The sequence below is a fragment of the Juglans microcarpa x Juglans regia genome, chromosome 1D (assembly GCF_004785595.1).
Source record: "Juglans microcarpa x Juglans regia isolate MS1-56 chromosome 1D, Jm3101_v1.0, whole genome shotgun sequence".
NCBI classification, from domain to species: Eukaryota; Viridiplantae; Streptophyta; class Magnoliopsida; order Fagales; family Juglandaceae; genus Juglans; species Juglans microcarpa x Juglans regia.
This window is the reverse complement of record NC_054594.1, coordinates 35,509,655-35,533,258: the sequence shown is the minus strand read 5'-3', so window position 1 is coordinate 35,533,258 and position 23,604 is coordinate 35,509,655. Positions and strand designations below refer to the sequence as shown.

At 39.4% G+C, this 23,604-nt stretch overlaps 1 protein-coding gene across 1 annotated transcript; it reads left to right on the top strand.

Annotated features, from left to right (window-relative positions):
• The first annotated feature begins 746 nt into the window (after nt 1-746).
• LOC121247057 (NAC transcription factor 25-like) lies at nt 747-1,729 on the top strand. The gene is made up of 2 exons (XM_041145390.1): nt 747-992; nt 1,451-1,729. Exons 1-2 carry the CDS (start codon nt 747-749, stop codon nt 1,727-1,729), a joined length of 525 nt encoding a protein of 174 aa, XP_041001324.1.
• The last annotated feature ends 21,875 nt before the right edge of the window (nt 1,730-23,604 follow it).

Genomic DNA, 23,604 nt, shown 5'->3' with positions numbered 1-23,604 from the left:
CAAAAAAATGGGTAGCCCAAAACCGGCTCCCTGCATTTTTCTATATAATATATATAAAAGCAGAGGCTAGCGTTCTATATATATTGCAAACAAAGATAAAGAAAGAGAGAGAGAAAGCGAGAGCGAAAGATCATTGGAGAGAGCTGCGATCAATGGAGATGTCGAGACGTTGGAATACATCTTTCCCATCGGGTTCAGGTTCGATCCCAAAGACGAAGTGTTGGTGTCCTTTTATCTATGGCGGAAAATACAGGGTCTGGATCTACCGAATGGTCCCATTGTTGAAGCCGACGTCTACGCTCATGAACCTTGGTTTCTTCACCGTATGTTTTTCTTCCAGTACCTTTCGTTTCTTCTCATGATAATCTTTTTTGCGATCGTTTTTAATTCTCATCTTCTACGTACGTACAGTATAAAGAGAAAGTATTAAACTTGTCTTATTTGATTCAAGGTGATACATAGCTTTATACACGTAAATGACGACAGTAGAAAAGGAAATTAACAGAGGAAATAAATTCTGGAGATCAACTAGATATTTACACATTAATTACAGAGTACGTAAGGAATGTTTCCATATAGTAGAAACCGAGAATCAAGGGAGCTTGACTTGAGGAATGATGGATGGCTTGACTGGAGGAGCAACTCACGTTGGTAACTTGTCACAGTACTGATCATGATTCTCTCGTTGGTTTGAAACTTGGTGCATGTAGATGGCCGTAATGATCCCGCGTACATGACCGTGAATAATGACTGATATTGTATCTAGAAACGGTAATGGGAAGAGAATCAAAAGGGATATAGAAGGGGATGCTGATGGAGGTTGGTGGAAGGCTAACGCCGGAGACATTGAAATTAAAGACTCAGAGGGCCACCTCGTGGGTTACATGAAGTCGCTCACCTTCCTTAAATACAGAAACAAAGAACGAATCCGGAAAGAAGCAACCAAAACCGACTGGATTATGCACGAATACAGGCTAGCTTCCGATGCTAAAGTAAGCTGCATGCAGCATGTGTTCATAATTACCTCATCATGAGTAAGATCTAAAAAAAAAAATTACCTCATCATGAGTATTAATCAGAGTGTTACGCATGCACTGCTTTTATTCCCATTATTTGTGTGTGTGTGTATATATATATATAGCTCCATCAATTAATTTAAGGAAAATACTATTCCTACATAAATTTCTTACCGAAAATTTCCACCGAATTGCATTTTTTTTTAAATTTGTTTTCACTTAATGATTAAGTTTTGTTTTTAAATGAATTTGTGATTTTTTTATATTTTTTAAAAATAATTAAAATGTTTAAAAAACTGATTGAAAAAAAAGAAAAAAAAAAAAAAACATTTGCCCTTTCGGTGAGGATTCTGTGTCTGTGGGCGTAGCAGTTCCCTTTAATTGTTAGTTTCTAATTGATCATCATTGACGTTATTTTATGCAACTACGTACAGTTTCAAAGCTGGACTTTATGTCGAATAAGGTACCGTGGTCCGAGGACTGACCCATCAATATCGGAACAAGCATTTTTGGATGCGAGGATCACTGATATTCCGTCATCGGAACAAGCTGCTAATTTTTCGGAAGTATCAATATCGGATCAATTACAAGCACAAGATGAAATCGATGCCATTCTTAATATGCCCCCAGATAACCTTCAAGCATTCTTGGAGAGTCTTTTAGTACTTGGAGACAAGTCCATGCATTCTTGGCCTAGCCTGCGGCTTAATTAATTCACCAGAGGCAGATCGAGAGTACCGCAGAAACACGTACATGCATGACTTTTATGATTTTTTTTTTTTTTTTTTGGTTTTTATTATATAAGCCTGTTTAGTATTTTTCTTAATCTAGGCTTGTTTAGTTTGTTTATTTGCTTGATGTTTGTTGGTTTGTATTTGGGAGGATTTTACTTGCATATTAATAATTTTTTAAATACCTTGATTGTAACCACGGTATTCCTCTGCTACAAGTGAGGATTTATTAATAAATTTGAGACGGAGCTGCTATGTGTGTGGCTACTGGCTCTTCTATAACAAAAAAAAAAAAAAAAAATGTTATTGTACGTATTAGATAATAATTAACTCTAAGAAGTCTTATCTAAAATTATGTGTTTTCTGTAAAGATTACGAAATTTCTTGTATTTGATTATTTCTTGGTGTGTGCAGTAGTAGTTGATAGTCTGATCTGGTCTGCTCATTTTGATGAACCTAAATCTGCAGGTTCTTTTTATATTTTACCAATTCGGATTTTCTTTTTTATTCATTATATGTAGACCTATTTTTCAATGTACAATTATTATTCCTTGTCCAAAAATAAAATAATATTCTTTTAAAATTATTCTTTGCATGTAATGCCCCACTCCTAAAAATTCATAGAGTTAACTCATGTAATCTAAAATCATCTCCTATAACATATTTATATATTCCAAATTTTTGATAAAATATAAACTCATTTATTCAAAATTAAAAATGTATGTTCCTCGACACAAAATAAATATTTTTTTTATTTAAAACCATAAAATATAAACTCAATGTTATGATTTCGTTTTTTTCCAACAAGAACAAATCACTGAGAATTTTATTTTTTATTTTATTTTTACTTTTTTCGGCATCAATTATCCATGGTCGTTCGCACACTTTTGCACCAATTTCTTTTTTTTTTTTTTTCGTTGGATATATAGAACTATTTTTTAATGTACAATTATCATTCACTACAACACATATGACTATTTGCTGTGAAATTCTGTTCTAAGACTTCAATTTGTAGAGAATACATGATTAATGCCACAGATAGAACACTTGCGCCGACAGTATGACCCAGTACTTTAGCCAGCCAAATCACTTACAACAAGTTTTAAACGTGGGTAAAAGTCTTATTACCAACCAAAAAGCACGTGTGCTCTAACACCTGTCCCAGCCAAGCCCACTTTACAAAATTCTTAAATTTATAGTTATGAAAAGTCCATTTAGAATTGTGAGTAAATTTTTTTTTTTTAAAAAAGTTCGGGCCGAAGATATTTTTTGACGGATTATAATTTTTCAATAGGTCTGATAATTAGGTTTAAAATCTTTTAATGGACCAAGTGGATCTTCACTCGAAAAATTTATAGGATAAGTGTATTTTTTTTAAGTTGAGTCGAAGCTCAAAACTTAAAGAAAAAACCAATCGATTAATCCCATACTTGATCAAGACATGAGCCGATTATATATATTTTTTAGGCTAAAGAGCCCAGGTTCGTGGAACGATTCTAGACTCCTCATCGCAAGGTTTTACGTCCGTTTTTCATTTTTCATGCACATCCATCCTTTTTTTTTTTTTTAGGCTTTATCTGATTTCTACTTATAACTTATACATATGTTAAGCATCCTTAACCTTAGAATAAGTGCCGCTCGTCCTCCTCTTCATAGAAGTATCAAACCTAGATCTCCATTCTGATGCTACTAGCGAAAACCCTAAGCCGCACCCCTTTGAAGCCATCCCTTCCATGCACACAGCTCTTGCGTGACCGTCCACCGGGAAAATATAACTGTGCACCGCTGCCACTCCACGTTCTCGGCTCAGCCCTCGTTTAGCGTTGCGCTGTGCGCCACCTCCACTTGACCACCACGGAAGCTCCAGCTCTCCCCCTCCCCATCGTCACTAGCTATTGCCCAACCCTTGTAAACTCGCAAGTTCTCCTCTGTTCTTACAACCCAAAAAAAAAAAAAAAAAACAGAGCAAACGGTTGCTCCTCCAAGCACGGCAAATAGCCATTATAGACCCTTCCTGACGTCCCCACCAGCAGCGCAAGCCACCTTTTTGGGCCATTCCGAGAGCATCCCATCACAAGCCACCAAATGCAGGTGTCGGTAGCGAGTAATACCGCAAATCTTCACGTGAGCGCTGCCCAGTCCGCTCAGTTGTACTCTTTACCACTGCAGCGCAGTAGAAAGCCACTGCTCCTACCTTGAGCCGCTGCAACCGTCCTCCATCAAAAGCTCCTTCCGCCTCACGCCACCTCAGCCTTGCTGCTTCACAGTTATCTCCCTCTCTGTTTCTCTTTCGCGCATCTCCCACTCTCCGTCCTCTCTCTCTCACTCATCTCTATCTCCCACAAAGTGCGCCTCCGTCGGGACAACCATCGTCCACCACATCCGCCCAGCTCACCGCCATCATACCTCCATCTCTCAGTAAGTGCTGCTACCGCTGCTCACGCCTTTGCTCACATCTGTTTTTGTTGATAGTTTACTTAAAAAGAAAACATATGGTATATATCGGTTAACCTAGTAGGAAGAAGAGTGTGTTTTTGTTTTTACCTTTCTACCCTTTTAATTAAAAGCATGCTTTAATTTTTGGAAAGGCTTTTTAATGGACTACAAGACTTATACTGATGGGCTTAATTTTAACTGATTGGTGTTTAAATCTAGTGAGCTATTTTTCTAGTGGGTAGGGCTTGAGATGAATTAGACATACATCATTTTGATAGACTTGTGTATTTTTTTTTATTAGGCTTGATTTTATTATGTTTGATAAACTGTTTTAGTAATTTTATTGGGCTGAGATTTTTTTATCAAGTTAACGTTTAACTGTTATAAATATGAGTAATTGGACTCAAATTTTTTATAATTATATTATCTAGTATTTGATTTGATAGTTACACTTTCAGTAGTAAATAAGTTAGATTTTTAATGTTTTAGTCGAAATTATTAAATGGACATTGATGATTTTAGAAAGAGATGATATATTTTGAGGTTATGAGAATCTTATGTTTTGATGAATTAAAATAGGTTATTTGAAAAGCTTAGGTTTAAATATTGAAATACATGTTCAATTGAAATTTACGAGAATTACGTGATTATCTTATAGGTGACGATTAATATTTGTTTGGTATTGTTGAGGAAATTTTTAGAAAACTAAGAAGTCCAGGTAAGTGGGGTTCCTATACTAGACTTTGCATAAAAATAAAATGAGTTGAGGTTGATTTTTTAAAAGTATGCATGTTTTGTTATGAAAAGAAATTTCAATTACCTTAGTTATTTGTTCTGCATTATTCATGAGATTTTGTTTAAGAATAAAGTATTTTCTGGCATGACTGGTGAAGACATAGTTATTTTGACATTTTGATTCTGAACTGTGCAAAAGAGAGAGCAAATATGAAATTTTGTGCCTAAATAATGTTTTTGTGATCTGATTCTATTATGTTTTGAAGATGTTTTGTACTTTGATATGATATGATGTGATTTTTGAAAACCTTTGGCATAACATTCTATTTTTGTTTTTGTTTCGTTCTGACCTTACCATGGGTGTAAAATTGTGGCCTCTATTCGGGTTGGTACCAACTTTTCTGTTTCTAGTGCACCCACTTTGGAAATAAAGTAGTTTTTTGCGTGGTATTTCCTATGTGCACACTCGGAGCTCCAAGAATAATAAGGAGAAGATTCAAATTCTGTTTCTGCTTGGTTGGCTGCCGGAATTTGCACAACCCTACCTTGGGGGTTAAACATGGAATTCTATTATGATATGATGTTTCAGTTATGCTATACCAAGGAAATTTTGAATAAGAATATTTTTGATACTTTCGCTCTGATGTTTTTAATAATATGTTCTGATTTTGTATTCTGAAAATAAAAAGTGTTTTTGTTTTGCAAATCTGAACTCTGTAAATGCTCATGTTTGCATACTAGTATATGTTATCTGCTTACTGAGCTGTTGATAACTCACTCCTTTCATTCTATAATATTTTTCAGATAATTTTGATGCAACAACTGGAAGTCAGGAATAGGGAGTACTTGCAAGTTTTGTTGATCATAGAAGACTAAGTGCCTTAGGGTACAAGCACTTTTTGGAGTCTTTTTTATAGTATTGATATTTTATGTTGCTTTGGTATTTTTGAGTAATGGATATTCCTACATTTTGTGGAAATGTTTATGTATATTACTGAGGCACTTCTGATGTGCCCTTATGTAGGAACATGGATATTTGTGTTGAAAAAATAGGTTAATACGTTATGGAGACTCTGATTTATTTTAAAAGTGTTATTGAAGATGATTTTAGGTGACATGAGTTAACTCTTTGGACTCTAAGGGACAAGGCGTTACACGTGGTAAATAATCTGTTGCCCAGATGACTAACACAAGAGGGGGTGAATTGAGTTGTATTTAAAAATCTATAATTATAAACCAAATATACAATATAAAATATGAATAAAATACGATGTAGCAGTAAAAATAAAGAGTAAGGGTAAGAGGAAGCAAACTCAGTATTTTAAGGAGGTTCAACCCCATTGTCTACATCCTCGCCTCGAGCTACCCCTTGAGGATTTCCAAATTCACTATCAAATCTCATTCAGGTGGAGATAGAAACCTATTACACCTTTGAGTAGTACCACTACAAAAAATCCATGTAGAACACCCTGATCTCACTTGCAATCACCTTACACGTGGTGATTCAACGTCTATTCCCTATGTAAAACACTTTCTATACACACAAGGACTATACACACCCTTTTACTGATACAAAAGTTGATAGTGGGTACGTTATCAGAAAATACTCCTTAATGAGTGGAATAAGAACCATACAATTCAAAACTATATCTCTCACAAAATGAACAAGGGTTAAAACTAAATGCATAGAGAAGAGAGATTGAAAGGTTTGAATGAATGTTGTAAAACTTACAATAATATGTTCTAAATTTGAAGATTTCTAATGAGCTATTTATAGGCATATGAGACTTCATTTTTAAATTTAAAAAGATTTACATGTCAAAAATAATATCATTCACTTTTCAAAATTTTCAAATCAAAGTTTTACTTTCTTAAAATTGTCAAAAACAACATCATTCACTTTTCAAAATTTTCAAATCAAATACAATATCATTCACTTTTTAAATTTTCAAATCAAAATTTTACTTTCTTGAAGTTGTTAAAGACAACATCTTTCACCTTTCAAAATATTCAAATCATTCACCAGTGTCGTTCTCCTACTCTCCCTCGATATCTACTCTTCACGCTTTCACGCAGTAGCCACTGCATGCCGCTGTAGACCCACCGTCACCAACCAACCCAACCAAGCCCCTCCCTCGCAGCTTCTCTCTCTCTCTCTCTCTCTCTCTCTCTAGCAGATCTCCCTCTCTTTTCACCCTCGAATTCCTATCTCCCTCAAGTTCCCAATGCTGTAGCGTCCTCAGCTGCCGCACCACTTCCAGCTACCGCACCACTTCCAGCTACCGGCGTAGCTCTCCCCAACAAAGAAATAGCTGGAAATAGTTTTTTGCGGCGACACTACAACAAATATGGATTTTTTCCACGAATTATTTTTACAAGATATAGGAACATGGCAAATAGTAGGCTTATGATACGAAAATTGTGCGTGGGAAAAAACTACAAGCTTTTTGCCACGAGATCATGTTGGTAAGTAAAACTTTGCAGGAAAATGATTTTTTGCCACGAAATAAACATTTTTTTGCGGCGATTAAAAGTCGTCGTAAATAAATTTACAAAAAGTATGTTCCTTTCGCGGGTTATTAGTTTATTAGTTTTTGCTGTGATATTGTCTCGCCGCAAATAGTCTAACCATAATTATTTTTCCGTCGTGGGTTATCAGCTTTCTGACGAGATTTTTATTTTTTTGTGGCAACTTTTGTTTGCCGCAAATAAACCAACCTTTTTAATTCATGGTTAGTAGTATTTGCGACGGCATTATCAGCTTTGTCGATGATAAAAATCCGCCGCAAATACTAATAAAATTAAATCCCCTCTTCTTTCTCCCCCCTCCCCCCAAAACACCCTCGCGATACTCTCCTATTTCTATCACTCGACCTGCGACTGTCGAGCCTCTCTTCCTTGCTGCACCACTACGAACGGCTCCCCTTGTCGTCGAGCCATTGTGGGTCTTCCCCCTCAGCCCCTTGCCCTCTCACTGATTCTTTCTCTCTCCCTCTCCTTTTCAGATCCTAGCAGATCCGTGCACCTCCGCCTTCTCCAGCCATGGCCATCGCCACCCTCAGCCGCCCTACGTTTTGCCAGTCACCAACTGTCGCTCCATCCTAGCTCCCGCATCTTTCTCCCTCGCATGGTCTCTTTCACCCCCCCCCCCCCCCCCACAGTTTCCTAATTATAGTGGCCTTCCCCACCGCAGTGAGCCACCATCTCCACCTCAGCCAAGACACAGCACCACCACGAGCAACCCATGGATGCAGCAGCAACTTCCGCACGCCTCCTTCACTGTCCAACCCTTAAGCATGGTAAAAATCCTACCCTTGTGTCTCAAGTATTATTCTAGTGGATATAGATGTGTATGGTGTGGTGTTGAGGGCCTAGAAAAATTTGTATCTATGTAAATTACTATTTCAAATGTTTTCAACTACTCAATTGCACCTCACAGCGTTTTGAGTCTGCTCTGAAAATGGTTTTGGGCTAGTCATGGATGAAAAGCGAGCTGAGGAGATGAAATCACTTTTAAGATCCAAAGTTACAATCGTGCGATGTCACATATTTTTCATTTTTATGGTCATATTAACAATGGGTAGATTATGAATAATTCTTCACATTGGGGATGAACGGACAACTATGGTAATTTGGTGGTCATACTAAAAATGGAGTGATATATTTTCTAGAATTCGGTCTTGACTATGATAACACTTTATAATGATGGTTCTATGATTGGTGGTGCGTATGATTTTTAAAGAGCAACAACATGGCTTACTAGTATGTCAATAAAGTCATCGAAGATGGTGACTCTTGTAAGACATGGCCTTAGCACTTGGAATGAAGAGAGTAGTGTTCAGGTGTGTTTCTTCTATATTTTCCAACTTCTGTTAGTTCTGTTTATTTTCTTTTAGGGAGGGGAGATTGATTATCTTGTGTTTTCATAAGTGAAAATTGAAGGTGTACACTTCTTTGCTTCTCAAATCCAATTGTTGTGTTTTTGTACTGCCTTAAATAATTGTGCTGGTATGGAGCGCCGTAACTAAATTAGCTCCATGCCTTGTTTGCCTTGGATTTATGTTATGTAAGATTTTTTAAAGGATTTGAAGTTTTTCATGTATACTAACTTGATTGGTATATTTACATTTCAGGGAAGCTCAAACTGGAGTGAGGCAAGCAGAGAGGTGCAGGAAAGTGACGTACTGTGATGTTTGGAAATTTGTTAAAGTTCTCTATGCACTAAACTTTCTACTTTGTCTTCATTTCAAATTTACTAGGCAAGAATTGATAAGAAGCATGAGGTCCTTGATAGCTTACATGCTTTACTTTACAGTTGAAGAGGTAAACTGCTACCTTAAGGATGTGTCAACTGATTTTGTAATAGGTTGTGGTTTGACATGTTTTGGAAAGCTTTTCTTTTGCTTTGCAAGAATGTGGATGCTCAGTCTTATGTTTTTCAATTGTTTTTTAGTCCTAGCAATCATTTGTTGTAATTTTATGAACATGAAATGTTGGCTTTCTACTTTTAGTGGCATGTGTAATGTATAAATTCTTTTTGGGCTCTCTGTTGCTTCTCTACTCGAGGATGGGTCCCTATATCTTCCGATGAGTGCATTATGCAGGATTTTTATCCAGAGTAAAGTTTTAGTTTTGCTAATGGATTTAATTTTCATTCTTTTTTAAATAAGATAATAATATATTTCATTACTTTTGCATATGAATTCTCTGTGCAGGGCTGCTTTGAAACACTTGAAGAAAGACGTGTCAAGAAATATGAATACTGTTTACCATGTTAGTTCTCGAATTGCTTCTGTATAAATTGTTGCATTCTACATTAGCTTTATCACCACTTAGCAAAGGATACTAGGCAAGAATGGACGCTCTTTCTCCACTTTTTGATATCTATTTGGATGACAAACATAATTGTAACAGGGTTATACAAAGTAAAACGCTGTAAAAATCTCAATTCTTTTCTTCGAGTTTACAAAAATGCATAGGCAATCCCTGGATGTTTCTGAAGAAGACTTTGTAGACAAACTCTCTTTGTTTTATATGTAACTTTTTCAGTGTCTGAGGGTTGCTCTAATTCTTTTGGAACATTTCTACTAGCCCTTCAAGGAAGACGAGCTGGAGCAAAGCAATGAGGTTCAAATAATTTTTCTGGGAGAACCAAAGGCTGTAGGTTACAGAATGTGATGGCAAAAAGGGGAAAAAAAAACTTAATTCTTGTCATTGTTTCAATATAGATGGATTTAAGTGCATCTGATAATCCAAATTTGTGTTTACACACACTTTCTATGATGCTCATTGGAGCTAGAATAAATATGGCAGATGGGCTACTAAATTATATGTAATTTGATTCTTCTATTTTTGTCCCTACAAATTTTCTGTGTGACGCCCCGACTTCCACGTATAAAAGACACGGGAATCGTGACATTGGGATGATGAAAACACAGATCACGCATCCCAATGATAGTACCAAGTGTGTGCAACATGCAAAAGTGCACAATAAAAAAATCGCAGCGGATAATATAAATAAGCCAACTAAGTACCAGAAATTTAAAAATAAATATTCAAAATAAATTACCTTTAAAAAAAGTTATATAGTGATCCCAAAATATAACAAAAGGCAAATACGTAACAAGTAGGAAAATAAATCTCGATACACGAGAGCAATCCCAGATCGCTCCTCCAACGAAGCCCAAGCCTAAGGCTTGTCATCCTCATCTGCATCAAAATCTGCGATACTATAAAATGGTACCACAAGTAAGTAATAATCCAAACAACCATTGGGATAAAAATGCATTAATGCAGCCAACAAACATATTCCAAAACCTCATTTTCTCTGAAAATGATTTGTTTTCAACAAACGCCAAAAATCTCATTTTAGCCAAAAATATAATCCGACATTTTTCCAGAAAATGATATACACAAAATCCAACCATTTATCGGACACTGTAGGCAAGAATCACAGGCGGGACACAACCACCATCCCTGCTTACTACCATACCTACCGCGTGCACCGTAGGGGGGAATCACAGGCGGGACTCTACCATCATCCTTGCTTACACCATCCCTACAGTTCCTTTTCACACAATGAATACTTATCACACACAATCAATACTTATCAGAGCACTGTAGGCGGGAATCACAGGCGGGACACAACCACCATCCCTGCTTACCACCATCCCTATCGCGTGCACCATAGGTGGGAATCACAAGCGGGACTCTACCATCATCCTTGTTTACCACCATCCCTATAGTCTCTTTTCCCTTTTCCTCAAACCAGTCAATCCAGTCATTTTAAACATACTCAAAATCATTTCGCACATAAAAATTCAGTTTTCAAATAAACACATGAACATGTATGCAATTATGCGAAAATCCAGTTTTCAGTTACAAACATGAACATGCGTGCAAATGCAGTGAACAGGACACGTCACCAATATCCAACAACCAACAAATGTCAACACAATCCAATCACAAACCAAACATACAATCAACTCCGTCCACAATCCATCCGACCCCCAAACTCCTCGGACTCAGTCCGGCATAACCAACTAGTTCACAGATAAAATGAGTTAGTGCAAAAATACATTTAAATCAAGAAAGTTATTTGGAAAAATACTTACAGTGCTATATACTAATTTCTGAAGGATCACGGAGGTGCAAAAGGTGGTGACACAGCAACGTAATAGTGTAAAATACACTGTGGCCGTGGGTCTCAAAAACTCACTTTTGAACGGAAACAAACTAAGACCCAAAATTGATAGGGTAGGGCTTAGGGATGTCGGTGAAGTTAGTGGTGGTGGTGGTTTGCCGTGGGTGACGACGTAGGAGGCGGTTTTAGGCCAAAAAGTCCAAAACGAAAATGTGGATGGATGTGCTTCACCGGTGGTAAATCGGGGCCAAGGATGGGTGCGTTGGGTTGCTATGAGGTCGAGGATGAAGTGGTGAAGAAATGGTGGCGGGAGGTGGCGCGACGGTGGCGCGTGGGCTCAAGGAACGCCGCGGCTTCAAGCCGTGCGTGGAGGAGAACACAGGCGAGATAGGGACCGAGCTTGGTGGGGGATGATGACCGACGGGAGGGGAAGCTGTGGTGGTGGGCAGTGACGCTGGACGGTGGCACACGGTGGCAGGCTGGTGAACGATGTAGGGGAAGAGGGAGAGAGGGACGTGTGCGCGCGGGAAGCAAGGGGAGAATTGGGAGAAAAGAAAAGGAGAAGAAAGAAAAAGAGGGAAAGAAAAAATGGAGGGAAAGAAATGAGGTCCAATCCTCACATCTTGTGTCACAGAAAATGATCCAACGAAAATGATTTTAAAACAGCAAATCAATTAAAATAATTTAAACGTAATGGTACAATGAAAATAAATTAATTTAGTCCAACAATCAATTAATTTAAAAAAAAAAGAACAATCTAAATAATGAACAATTATTAATAACAAGAAAACACATTGAATTAACAATTAAAAAATCTTAAAATAATATAACGTAAATCATCTAAATTTTAAAACAAGAGAACTCATAATCTTAATAAATGCAATAATTTACTTAGTTAAAATACACGTAAATACGGGGTGTCACATCCTCCCCCCTTAAAATAAAATTTCGTCTTCGAAATTTGTAGAGTCAAACATCATGCTAAAGTAGGATACCAGATACAACCAGGACACACTTAAGAAAATCACACGACCTCCAACACCCAACGAGCATGAGTACAACTTGCTTAACTTTTACAAAAACCGAGAATAAACCACACAAGGCATCCATTACGAAAGATCAGATTAGACCCATACCTGCCATAACTCCAGCGTCCTGAGTCTCTGGAACCTCGTCGCCAGCACTACCAGGAGTCAACGCGTACATCCGAGCCTGAACTAATTGCCTCTAATTACCTCTACCACCGCGATGACCACCCTAATTCCCTTGAGTCCGATTAGGACACTCACGAGAAAAAGTATCCCGTTTGACCGCACTCAAAGCATTGGTTCCAACCCTGACGGCACTCGTCCTCGTGGGCTCTATTACATCTGTCAAAAATTGGAGCTCGGCCTCCAATACGTACACCGGAGGCTGCATGCGATCGAGCCCCGATCCTCTGCACAAACTTCTGTGGCGACCCAGAGCTGCTCCCATCACCATCAACGTTCAGTCGCTTCTTACCCAAAGGGGAGCCTACCACAGCACCTCGCTCTCGTTCGGCAATACATGCCACCTCGACCAACCTCTAAAAGTTCTGGATTTGCAGGCACGCGACCTGTCTGCGAATCTAAGGGCGCAACCCTTCCTGGAAACGTTCGGCCCACAACTCTTCGGTGGCTATCAGATGAGACGCAAATCACCCAAGCTCTATAAATTTTCTGGCATATTGCTCGACAGTCATATCCCCTTGGACCAAGTTTTTGAATTCTCGCACCTTCTGTCATCTCACAAAAAAGGGAAGAAGCGGTCGTCGAACTCTTTCTTGAAGCGCTGCCAAGACACAGCCGCAAAAGATCCCAACTCCATCTCTAGGAGTTCCCGCTTAGTCTTCCACCAATTAGCTGCTTCACTTTGCAACAAGTAACTCTCATACAACACCTTTTGGGCCTCTGTACAACCATAGACTTCGAATGTCCTTTCGAGGTCTTCAATCCACCTCCTGGCCCAAAGTGGATCATCTTCACCCATGAAGGCAGGGTTCCTATGTGCCAAGAAACGCTCATAGGTGCACCCGGCTTGCACCACCCTATTCTGCTCTCCTTGCTGTGGACGAAAATTCTGCTGAAGGAACTTCGTCATCCTATTCAATGCCCTCACCATGGCATAATTTCCATCACCCCTCTGTAATTCATCATCGGGCTTATTAGCTTGCATTCTTGGTCGTACCATATTCTTGTCATAGCGTAACACTTAACCCCACTTTCAACTCAAAACAAATTAAAATATAATTATAGTAAAATAAATTAAAATACAACAACATAACATAAAATAAAATAGAATAAAACCAACAAAATAAAAAATCATAGGACAAAATGAATAAAACAAATGAAGTAGTACACAATAAAATAATTAAAAAAAATAAAATAAAATAACATAAAATAAAATAAATAAACAAAAAAAGTAATGTACAATAAAATAAATAAACCAATTAAAATAACATACTTCCAACAAAATAATTTCAAATCACAATTTAAAATTTTTTGGTACTTCACCTAAAGGACATGTGGATTTACCCAGAGTCGAACTGCTCTGATACCACCTGTGACGCCCCGACTCTCACGTACAAAAGACACGGGAATCGTGACGTTGGGATGATGACAATACGGGTCACGCATCCCAACGATAGTGCCAAGTGTGTGCAACATGCAAAAGTGCACAATAAAAAAATCGCAACGAATAATATAAATAAGCCAACTAAGTACCAGAAATTTAAATACAAATATTCAAAACAAATTACCTTTAAAAAAAGTTATACAGTCATCCCAAAATATAACAAAAGGCAAATACGTAACAAGTAGGAAAATAAATCTCGATACACGAGAGCAATCCCAGATCGCTCCCCCAACGAAGCCCAAGCCTAAGACTCGTCATTCTCATTTGCATCAAAATCTGCGATACCATAAAATGGTATCACAGGTAAGTAATAATCCAAACAACCCTCGGGATAAAAATGCATTAATGCAACCAACAAGCATATTCCAAAACCTCATTTTTTCCAAAAATGATTTATTTCCAACACAAGCCAAAAATCCCATTTTAGCCAAAAATAAAATCTGACATTTTCCCAGAAAATGATATACAAAAAATCCAACCATTTATCGAACACTTTAGGCAGGAATCACATGCGGGACTATACCACCATCCCTACCGCGTGTACCGTAAGCGGGAATCACAGGAGAGACTCTACCACCATCCCTACAGTTCCTTTTCACACAATGAATACTTATCACATACAATGAATACTTATCAGAGCACTGTAGGCGGGAATCACAGGCGGGAGTATACCACTATCCCTGCTTACCACCATTTTTACAGTCTATTTTCCCTTTTTCTCAAACCAGTCAATCCAATCATTTCAAACATACTCAAAATCATTTCTTACATGAAAACCCAGTTTTCAAATCAACACATGAACATGTATGCAATCATGCGAAAACCCAATTTTCAGTTACAAACATGAACATGCGTGCAAATGCAATGAACAAGATACGACACCAATATCCAACAACCAACAAATGTCAACACAATCCAATCACAAACCAAACATACAATCAACTCCGTCCACAATCCATCCGACCCCCGAACTCCTTGGACTCAATCCGGTATAACCAACCAGTTCACAGATAAAATGAGTTAGTGCAAAAATACATTTAAATCATGAAAGTTGTTTGGAAAAATACTTACAGTGCTATATACTAATTTCCAAAGGATTACGGAGGTGCAAAGGTGGCGACACAGCAAAGTAACAGTGTAAAATACACTGTGGCCGTGGGTCTCAAAAACTCACTTTTGAACGGAGACAAACTAAGACCCGAAATTGATAGGGTAGGGCTTAGGGATGTCGGTGAAGTTAGTGGTGGTGGTGGTTTGCCATGGGTGGCGACGTAGGAGGCGGTTTTAAGCCAAAAAGCCCAAAACGAAAATGTGGATGGATGTGCTTCACCTGTGGTAGATCGGAGCCAATGATGGGTGCATTGGGTTGCTATGAGGTCGATGATGAAGTGGTGAAGAAATGGTGGCTGGAGGTGACGCGATGGCGGCACGCGGGCTCAAGGAACGCCTTGGCTTCAAGCCGTGCATGGAGGAGAACGCCGGCGAGATAGGGGCCGAGCTTGGTGGGGGATGATGACCTGCGGGAGGGGAAGCTGTGGTGTTGGGCGGTGACGCTGGACGGTGGCACACGGCGGCGGGCTAGTGAACGACGCATGGGAAGAGGGAGAGAGGGACGTGCGCGCGGGGGAAGCAGGGGGAGAAATGGGAGAAAAGAAAAGGAGAAGAAAGAAAAAGAGGAAAAGAAAAAATAGAGGGAAAGAAATGAGGTCCAATCCTTACATCTTGGGTCACAGAAAATGATCCAACGAAAATGATTTTAAAACAGCAAATCAATTAAAATAATTTAAACGTAATGGTACAATGAAAATAAATTAATTTAATCCAACAATCAATTAATTTAAAATAAAGAACAATTTAAATAATGAACAATTATTAATAACAAGAAAACACATTGAATTAACAATTAAAAAATCTTAAAATAATATCACGTAAATCATCTAAATTTTTAAACAAGAGAACTCATAATCTTAATAAATGTAATAATTTACTTAGTCAAAATACACGTAAATACGGGGTATCACATTCTGTAAATGTGATTGGGAGTTAGATGAGCTTCTCTACCTTGTTAGGTAGTAGATTTTGGCTCACTGGAGCTCTCGCCAGTTGATGGCCGGACTCTTACTGATTTCATGCATACCAGAGGTCTTCGAATGCGGTCTTTAGGACATGTAGTAAGTATGTTTTCTAACTTAGGCATTTGATTCTTTACTGTTTTATTATCTTCACCTAAATGAGATTTATCTCATTCACTTTGAAAATAGCTCTTATAGATCTAGAGGACGGCTTTTCCATAAATTTGCAATTCTACGTGGACTATGTCATAAGGTATTTAATACTAGTCCATAAATTCTATGCTTTTGAGAATAGCTGGCATTCTATTATATTTTGTCTAAGAATTTGCATTCTTTAGTTTCTTAAAGATTCATACTATTCTGGACTTTTGGATTACATTGTATTAAATTTTGTGATACATCATTGTCTTCTACTCTCTACTTTGCTGCTTATCCTATTCGAATGCTTCGGATGCATATAGGCTTGTCGGACGTGTCTTCTAAATGGAAGATATTCATGATCCTTGCTTAATCTCATAGCTTTTTGCAATAATTTTTCTTGTACCTCGTAATATAGAGGTTGCGATGTCTTCCTTGATTCATGTATTGCGTGCCCTTTTTCCTCCCCGACTTGATTTTCTCTTGTAATTGCAATGGTTTCACATAGAATTTTCTATAATGGGTGGATTGTATATATTTGTTTGATAAGTTGGTATGTTGTGTATATATTGTGAAGAAAATTGATATGGCATTGATATGGCAAAAACCACAACAGGGGAACTTTTTTTTTTTTTTTTTTTTTGGGGGGGGGGGGGGGGGGGGGGGGGGGGGGGGGAGGTAGAAGTATATTAAATAAGATAAAAATTACATTGGTGTGGGAAGGGGACCTCAACAAACACTTTAATGCAGCTAATAAAGAGCAGAGAAAATAAAAATACATGAATAGGTAAATGGCTCGTCGAGTTGTTCCCATGTTTCTTGGCCTAATGCCAAGAAGATCACCATCAGGACGATTTTTTCACATTGCAGAGATGGACTGCAGTAAGGTGCTATTGAACTTCAGTCACACGTTGTAGGTGAAAGTAGTATGAAGCTCCTAGCAAAAAGGACACAAAAACCAGTTTTTTTGGCAGAACAAGGCGGGGTAGCCCCACAATTGATAACTGTTTCGAAAATCAGATGTCGTCGATTTGGTCTCAGTGCATGAGGTGATGAAGTAGACAGAATAATGGACACATGTTCTTTTCTTTGTGTGCCAGATTTTATTTCTCCAAATTTTGTATTTGATTGCATTTTCTATTTCTTTGCAACAAGCAACTTGTTCATCAGCAGATGGGAGGCAACTCCTAGAATCGTCGAAAACAGCTTTAGATAAGGGAAAACTGGAGGATGTAGTTGTCTATGGGATATAGGTATAAGGATTCCAAAATCATGACTTTGATATCCTTTCATCATATGATCTAGTAATGAGGGCTTCAGCTGATATTCTTTGTCCCTTTCAGCTAGTCTTTGACATATATTAGCTGCTTTACTTTTGTGGTTTTGCAGGCTCTTGCGAAGCTGGTAGCAGTTTGTGGTCCCTACCATCAGATGATAGCTAGAGCCTACAGGCTCCTTGCTGTTGTTTTATATCACACTGGAGATTTTAATCATGTCTATTTGTGCTTCCTTTTATTTTTGTATTACCGGGGCATCTCTGTGACAATATAATGTTGTTGTTATCATTAAAAAATAATGTTACAATATTCTTAGAAAATGGGTGTAATAAATCTGCATTATAGGCTGGTATACTACATACAACTGAAATATTTTTTTTGATTGGTAATCAAAGATATTGTATTCATAGAAATAGGCAAGGCCTAGGTACCCGCCCATAGGAACAACGACTTAAAAACGAAAACTTTAAGCTCATCCATAGTTCTCTCTTGATCATAAAAACATCTAGCATTTCTCTCACTCCAAATACACCAACACATGCATATTGATATCAATCTCCAAATTGTTGTTACCTGAGAATCTCCGTGTAGTCCTCTTCAGCTTGCGAGGAAATCCACCAATCTACAAGGCATAACCAAAGACAACTCGACTCTTGAGAAAAAATATCTTATATAGCCTTGGCCATCTCGCAATGTAAAAGCAGATGATCAACTGACTCAATATGTTTTTTACACATACAACACCAATCTAGGACAATAAGCCATCGTTTCCTCAAGTTATCTGTGGTGAGAATCTTGTCCAAAGATGTTGTCCAGACAAAAAAAACTTCTTTTGAAGGAGCTTTCGTCTTCCATATGCTCTTCCATGGGAACGTAGACATTTTGGAGTTCGTGAGCTTTTGGTAAAAAGAACTGACAGAGAAGATACGTTTCTTAGAATGATTCCAAAGCATCTTGTCTCCGGAGCCCCCTGGAATACTTGCGGAATATAATGTTGTAAAGAACTCCGTAAAAGACTCCAACTCCCAATCATGAGTTGCCCTAATGAAGTCAATATTCCATTGAGGGGTGCAATTTGAAAAGACCAAAAGGTTGGCAATCGATGCCTCCTTTACTGTAGCAAGCGCAAAGATGGCAGGGAAGGTATCTCGTAGACAATGGTTACCACACCATATATTAAACCAAAAAGGGACACGCGAACCATCGCCTACAACAAAATGTTCATAACCTTGGAAGGTCCCCTAAAGGCTCCTAATTCTAGCACCATCCTCCCCAAGCTTCCCCAAGCTTGTTGATAGTATTGTTCAATGTGGTTTTTGATAACCATATGAGTCGAAGAAGCTACCCCATCTACCATAAGTGTATCAATAGCATTGTTTCTCTTATGAGAGTTAGCCATCCTATGGAAGAATTTCGTGCATTTGTCCCCTTCCTTAAGCTAGAGTACCCTTGATTTTTGTCTCCATGAAATCTCCTCCATCAAAGTAACATTTTCAAGATCAGCAACTACCTAGCTCTTGCGAATTTTCTCAAGTTCAGATAGGGTTCTGGCCTCCCCTAGCCTTCCAGACCCGATAATTCCTCCATAAGAGAGCGCTTTTGCTGAAACACATTGCCAAAAGCTTGTTCATTCCACTGCTTCAGGTCCTGTTTCAGTGCTTTTAACTTTTTTGCCATAATGAAGCTTGGAGAGCCTTGGAAACTATAGGAAGTCCACCATTGTCTGACCCTGTCTACAAAATCATCAGTTTTAAGCCACATATGCTCAAATTTGAAATACCTTCTACCTCCTTGGATGCCTCCATAATCTAAAATGATGGGGAAGTGATCGGAGCATAAACATGGCAATCTTCTTTAAGCTACATTTGGGAAGTGTGACTTTCAATCGGGGGTTAGCAAAAATCTATCGATCCTCGACCAAGATGGAAAATCACGGTTGTTGGACTAGGTAAACGTGCCTCCTGATAGTGGAATGTCCATGAGCTCCTGTTCTGAAATGAAATCAAAAAAATCTCTCATAGCAGGAGTGATATGAGGAGCTCCCGACCTTTTGCTTGGAAAGCGAGATGTATTAAAGTTCCCCCCAATGCAACTTGGTAGCTCCCACCAACTAAGAACTCCCACCAATTCTTCCCACAAAAATCTTCTCTCTGAATCAATATTTGGGCCGTAAACACTAAAGCCGTCTTCTAGATTAACAAAAAAGCATGCAACCGAGAGATCACCCACTCACTCCTCCACCTTTTCCACCACCCTTGTGTCAAACATAATGAGAACTCCCCTGGAAGCTCTTTTTGATGGTAGGTAAGACCACCCAACATGTTGTTCTCTCCATAAGCTGCAAACTACTTGTCTTGTAATAGCTTCCAACTTAGTCTCTTGTAAGCATATGATGTCCCATTTCCATTGGCGAAGTAAATTTCTGACTTGGAGCCACTTATTAGGATCATGCAGCCCCCTCACATTCTATGATATTATTTTTGGCTTCATGGGACAACCATTTTACCCCTCCCCTTACTAGACTCTCGAGTAGAGCTCTTCTCACCTCCATCCTCTTTCATTGCCCAATCTAGTCTTCTGAGTTGACTTTCCTTTTTTTGGCCGAAGCCAAGGATTGATCGGACTTGGATTGGGCATTCACAGCCTATACAACTGTAAGTAGGGCCATAAATTCAGCTTCGAAATCCCCGTAAGAAATTCCTACCATATGCTTAATGTCCATCGCTCTCTGGATAACCCAATCTGACACATTGGGATGAAAGGAGTATATTGGAGTAGGTTCATCCTCCCCATCCCTATTAGCAGTAAACAGAACCAAAGAGCCAGCATCTTCTACCATATCCAATCCCGAAGAAACTACCTAATCCGACACCTGGGCTAGTTCCTTCGCCGCTAAGGGAACAATAACCAACCCAGAAGGTGCTGGCAGCACAATCTATGCCACCACTAGGCCGGAGAGCTCAACAAAATCAACATTCATCTCCAACACCGGTAGTGACTTTGCCACCAAAGAGTCAAGAGATAGGCCAGAGCATGCAGGTGACGAAGTCTGTGCCACCTCAAAGGGTGGCGGCCCATCCATAAGCTCCTCGTTCTCCAACGAAACTTGCGCAGGACCATTAGCTTCATCGGGAGTTTCCGTCGCTTGGGTTGTCGTTCCTATGGCTGCCATCGCTTGGGTCACCGATGCATGGGAAAACGTCTATTTATGTTTCTGTGTAGATTTCGGAGATAAAAAGCAGCTCATGGCACTACACAGATTCGACATGTCAGCTCTAATCCCTACTGACACCAACTCCGGCACCCCAGACCTATCTGACGATCCCACCGCCAACGGTGGAGGTTGGGACAACGATGGGGTTTCTCTATAGGCGCCCTACGTCTCCAGGCAGACTTCGAGCCATGGGCCTGAAAGACGGGCTTGGCCATCGAGTTGGGCCGGCCACTGGAAGAATGGCCTGCAAATGAGGCCCATCAGAAGCCACACATTTACCCTTAAGCCCAAGATCATAAACCGGCCCATTTAGAAAGCCTTCTCCCTGGCCCATTACGAGAGCCTTCTCCCTCTACAATGCCTCCTATACGCTGTGTTTTATCATTCTCATATTAAGAAGTAAACCCCCACTTACGTCTCCATCTCTGCCAAAGCATGCTGTAGAGTTGCCAAACTTCGGCCTCGACATACACCTGCCCAAACTTGCATCTTAACAGAGCCGCGCCTTCGCCAAAGAGGAAGTAGCACCTGACCCCTCTGCAGGTTTTGGAGCTCGAGACAATGCCTCTCTGTACAAAGATAAGACTTGATGTCCCTACGGTGGAGGAAAAGGCGTCCATGGGTGGCTCCCTCTGTTATTCCTTCCCAAAACAGAGTAAGGTGCAGAAATATCCTTCAACAACTCTCCAAAATTCCTCCAACTTGCCCCTTCCCTCCCTTCCAGTATCACTAGTAAGCCGCGCCATTTCTCTTGACGAAACTCTGATAAGGAGAAAAAGCTCCCATAAGAGTTAAGTTGCCTGTGAGATCCCTATTTTTATGGTTTTTAATTATTTATTTAATTATGTTATTGTGTTATTTTATTTATGTTATTTTTAAGTGTATTATTTTATTGTTAATTATTTTGGTATGTTGGGTTTTTAATTTCCTTATTATTATTTATTTTATATATGTGTTAGTATTTTTTTTGTGTAATTTTATTGTAGTGATTATTTATTTTGGGCTGTGTGTGAGTGTTTATTTTTGGGCTTAGTGTTGTGTGAAGCCCGAAGCCCAACTCAGCCTTGTGTGTGTGTGTGATTGAGCTGAAGCCCAGCCCAGCCGGGCCCAGCCCGTGCGGCTCGTGAGAACCCAGCTCCCATTTATCAATACGGCGTCGTTTTGGAGGATGACCACTAGGGCTTCATCTCTTTCTCCCTGGCGCCGTGCTCCTTCTTCTTCCTTTCTTCTAGTTTCTTTTGCAGTCTTCTTCTTCTTCCTTCCTCCACGCAGCTACTGCCGACGCCATCCGAGCCTTTGTTCCGCAATTCAGCCGCAAGCCGCCACCTCCACCTTGCCTCTTCCTCTCCGTGTCATTCGATGGAGGCTCTGAAGCCTTGCTGTCAAGCCGTGGCTTCACACGGCCACCACCACCTTCCACCTCGAGCTTCCATGGTTTCTCCGTGTCCATTCGTCCGTCTGCTGTCAACCCGCACTGCCACGCACGGTTTGTTGCCGTTTTTGTTCTTCTTCCGCTCGTGCGACACGCGGCTCCTCCCACCGCCATACTTGGCCTATAAATAGGCCACGGGTTGTTCGATTAAAACCTTCCGAGTTCATCATCTTCCTCTCTTGTCTTAGCCATCTTCTATTCTTGTTGATTTGTGTCTTGTTCTGTGAATTTTTTTGGTGAAACCATGAGCTTGTGAAGCTTTGCCGAGCTCTGTTTTCTTCTATAAATTGTGTAATTTCAAACGGGTTTTTGGTGAAATTTTTGGTAATTCCCGTGTACTGCCGTTGAGCCGCCACCTTGAGCAACGTCCTTTCGAGTGATCTTTCAGAATTACCCATCTTCGTGTGTATGTAATTTTTCAGTTTTTAATAATAAAGTTGTTGTAATTATATTTTGTAAACTGTCATTTTGTTGTAACTGTTGATTGTAATGATCTGTTGGAATTGGGCCATGGGCCGTTAAAGCATTTGGTTGTAACTGTTGAAATTGTTGGAATTGGGCCTTGGGCCGGTGTGGAGGACGGGGTATGACGTGTATTGTAGAAATGGTGAAATTGTAAATAAATGATTAATTTTATAAATGAATTATATATTCCTATTAAACGATTGAACTGTATATTTATGGTTTTATTAAAATGTGCTGTGATGTTACATGGTCTGTTGCATTGGTTACTGAATATGTGGGTGCGTGTGTAACACGACCCCAAGCCGAGATGAGGTATTATTTCTGTGGAGCTCCTCTGGTCACTCGGGAGCGTAATAGACTGACGTGACATCCCCTGAGTTGTCGCAGGGCGACGACGGGAACAGACGAGATGGTAACGCTCCCGTACCGATTCCGTGACCTTTTGGTTGGCGAGGTTAGGAGATGCTTGGCCATGTACGCGCTAGGCGCGGAACTGGGCATCGCTCGTTACGAAATCTCATGCACGGACGTTACCCGTGATGTGACGAAGAGAGCCAGGGTGTGCGGACGGTCCATAGGGGAGACTGTGGTGCATGCGTAATTTCATAATAAATATGATTAGGACCAAAAATGAGATTTTTGGTGTAAGTATAAAAATGGTATTTTTGGGCAAAAATGAATGTGGGTTGTTATTATGTCCGTATGGGAACGCGTGCTTATATAAATGTGTTTTAAATCTCTTGGATGTTGTTTTGGTTAATTACTTGCTGAGATGTCATAATTTCATTGT

Coding starts and splice junctions, on each gene's coding strand:
- LOC121247057 (XM_041145390.1), top strand. CDS start 747: ATGACTGATATTGTATCTAGAAACGGTAATGGGAAGAGAATCAAAAGG. Junction 993..1,450: donor GGCTAGCTTCCGATGCTAAA/GTAAGCTGCATG, acceptor AACTACGTACAG/TTTCAAAGCTGGACTTTATG.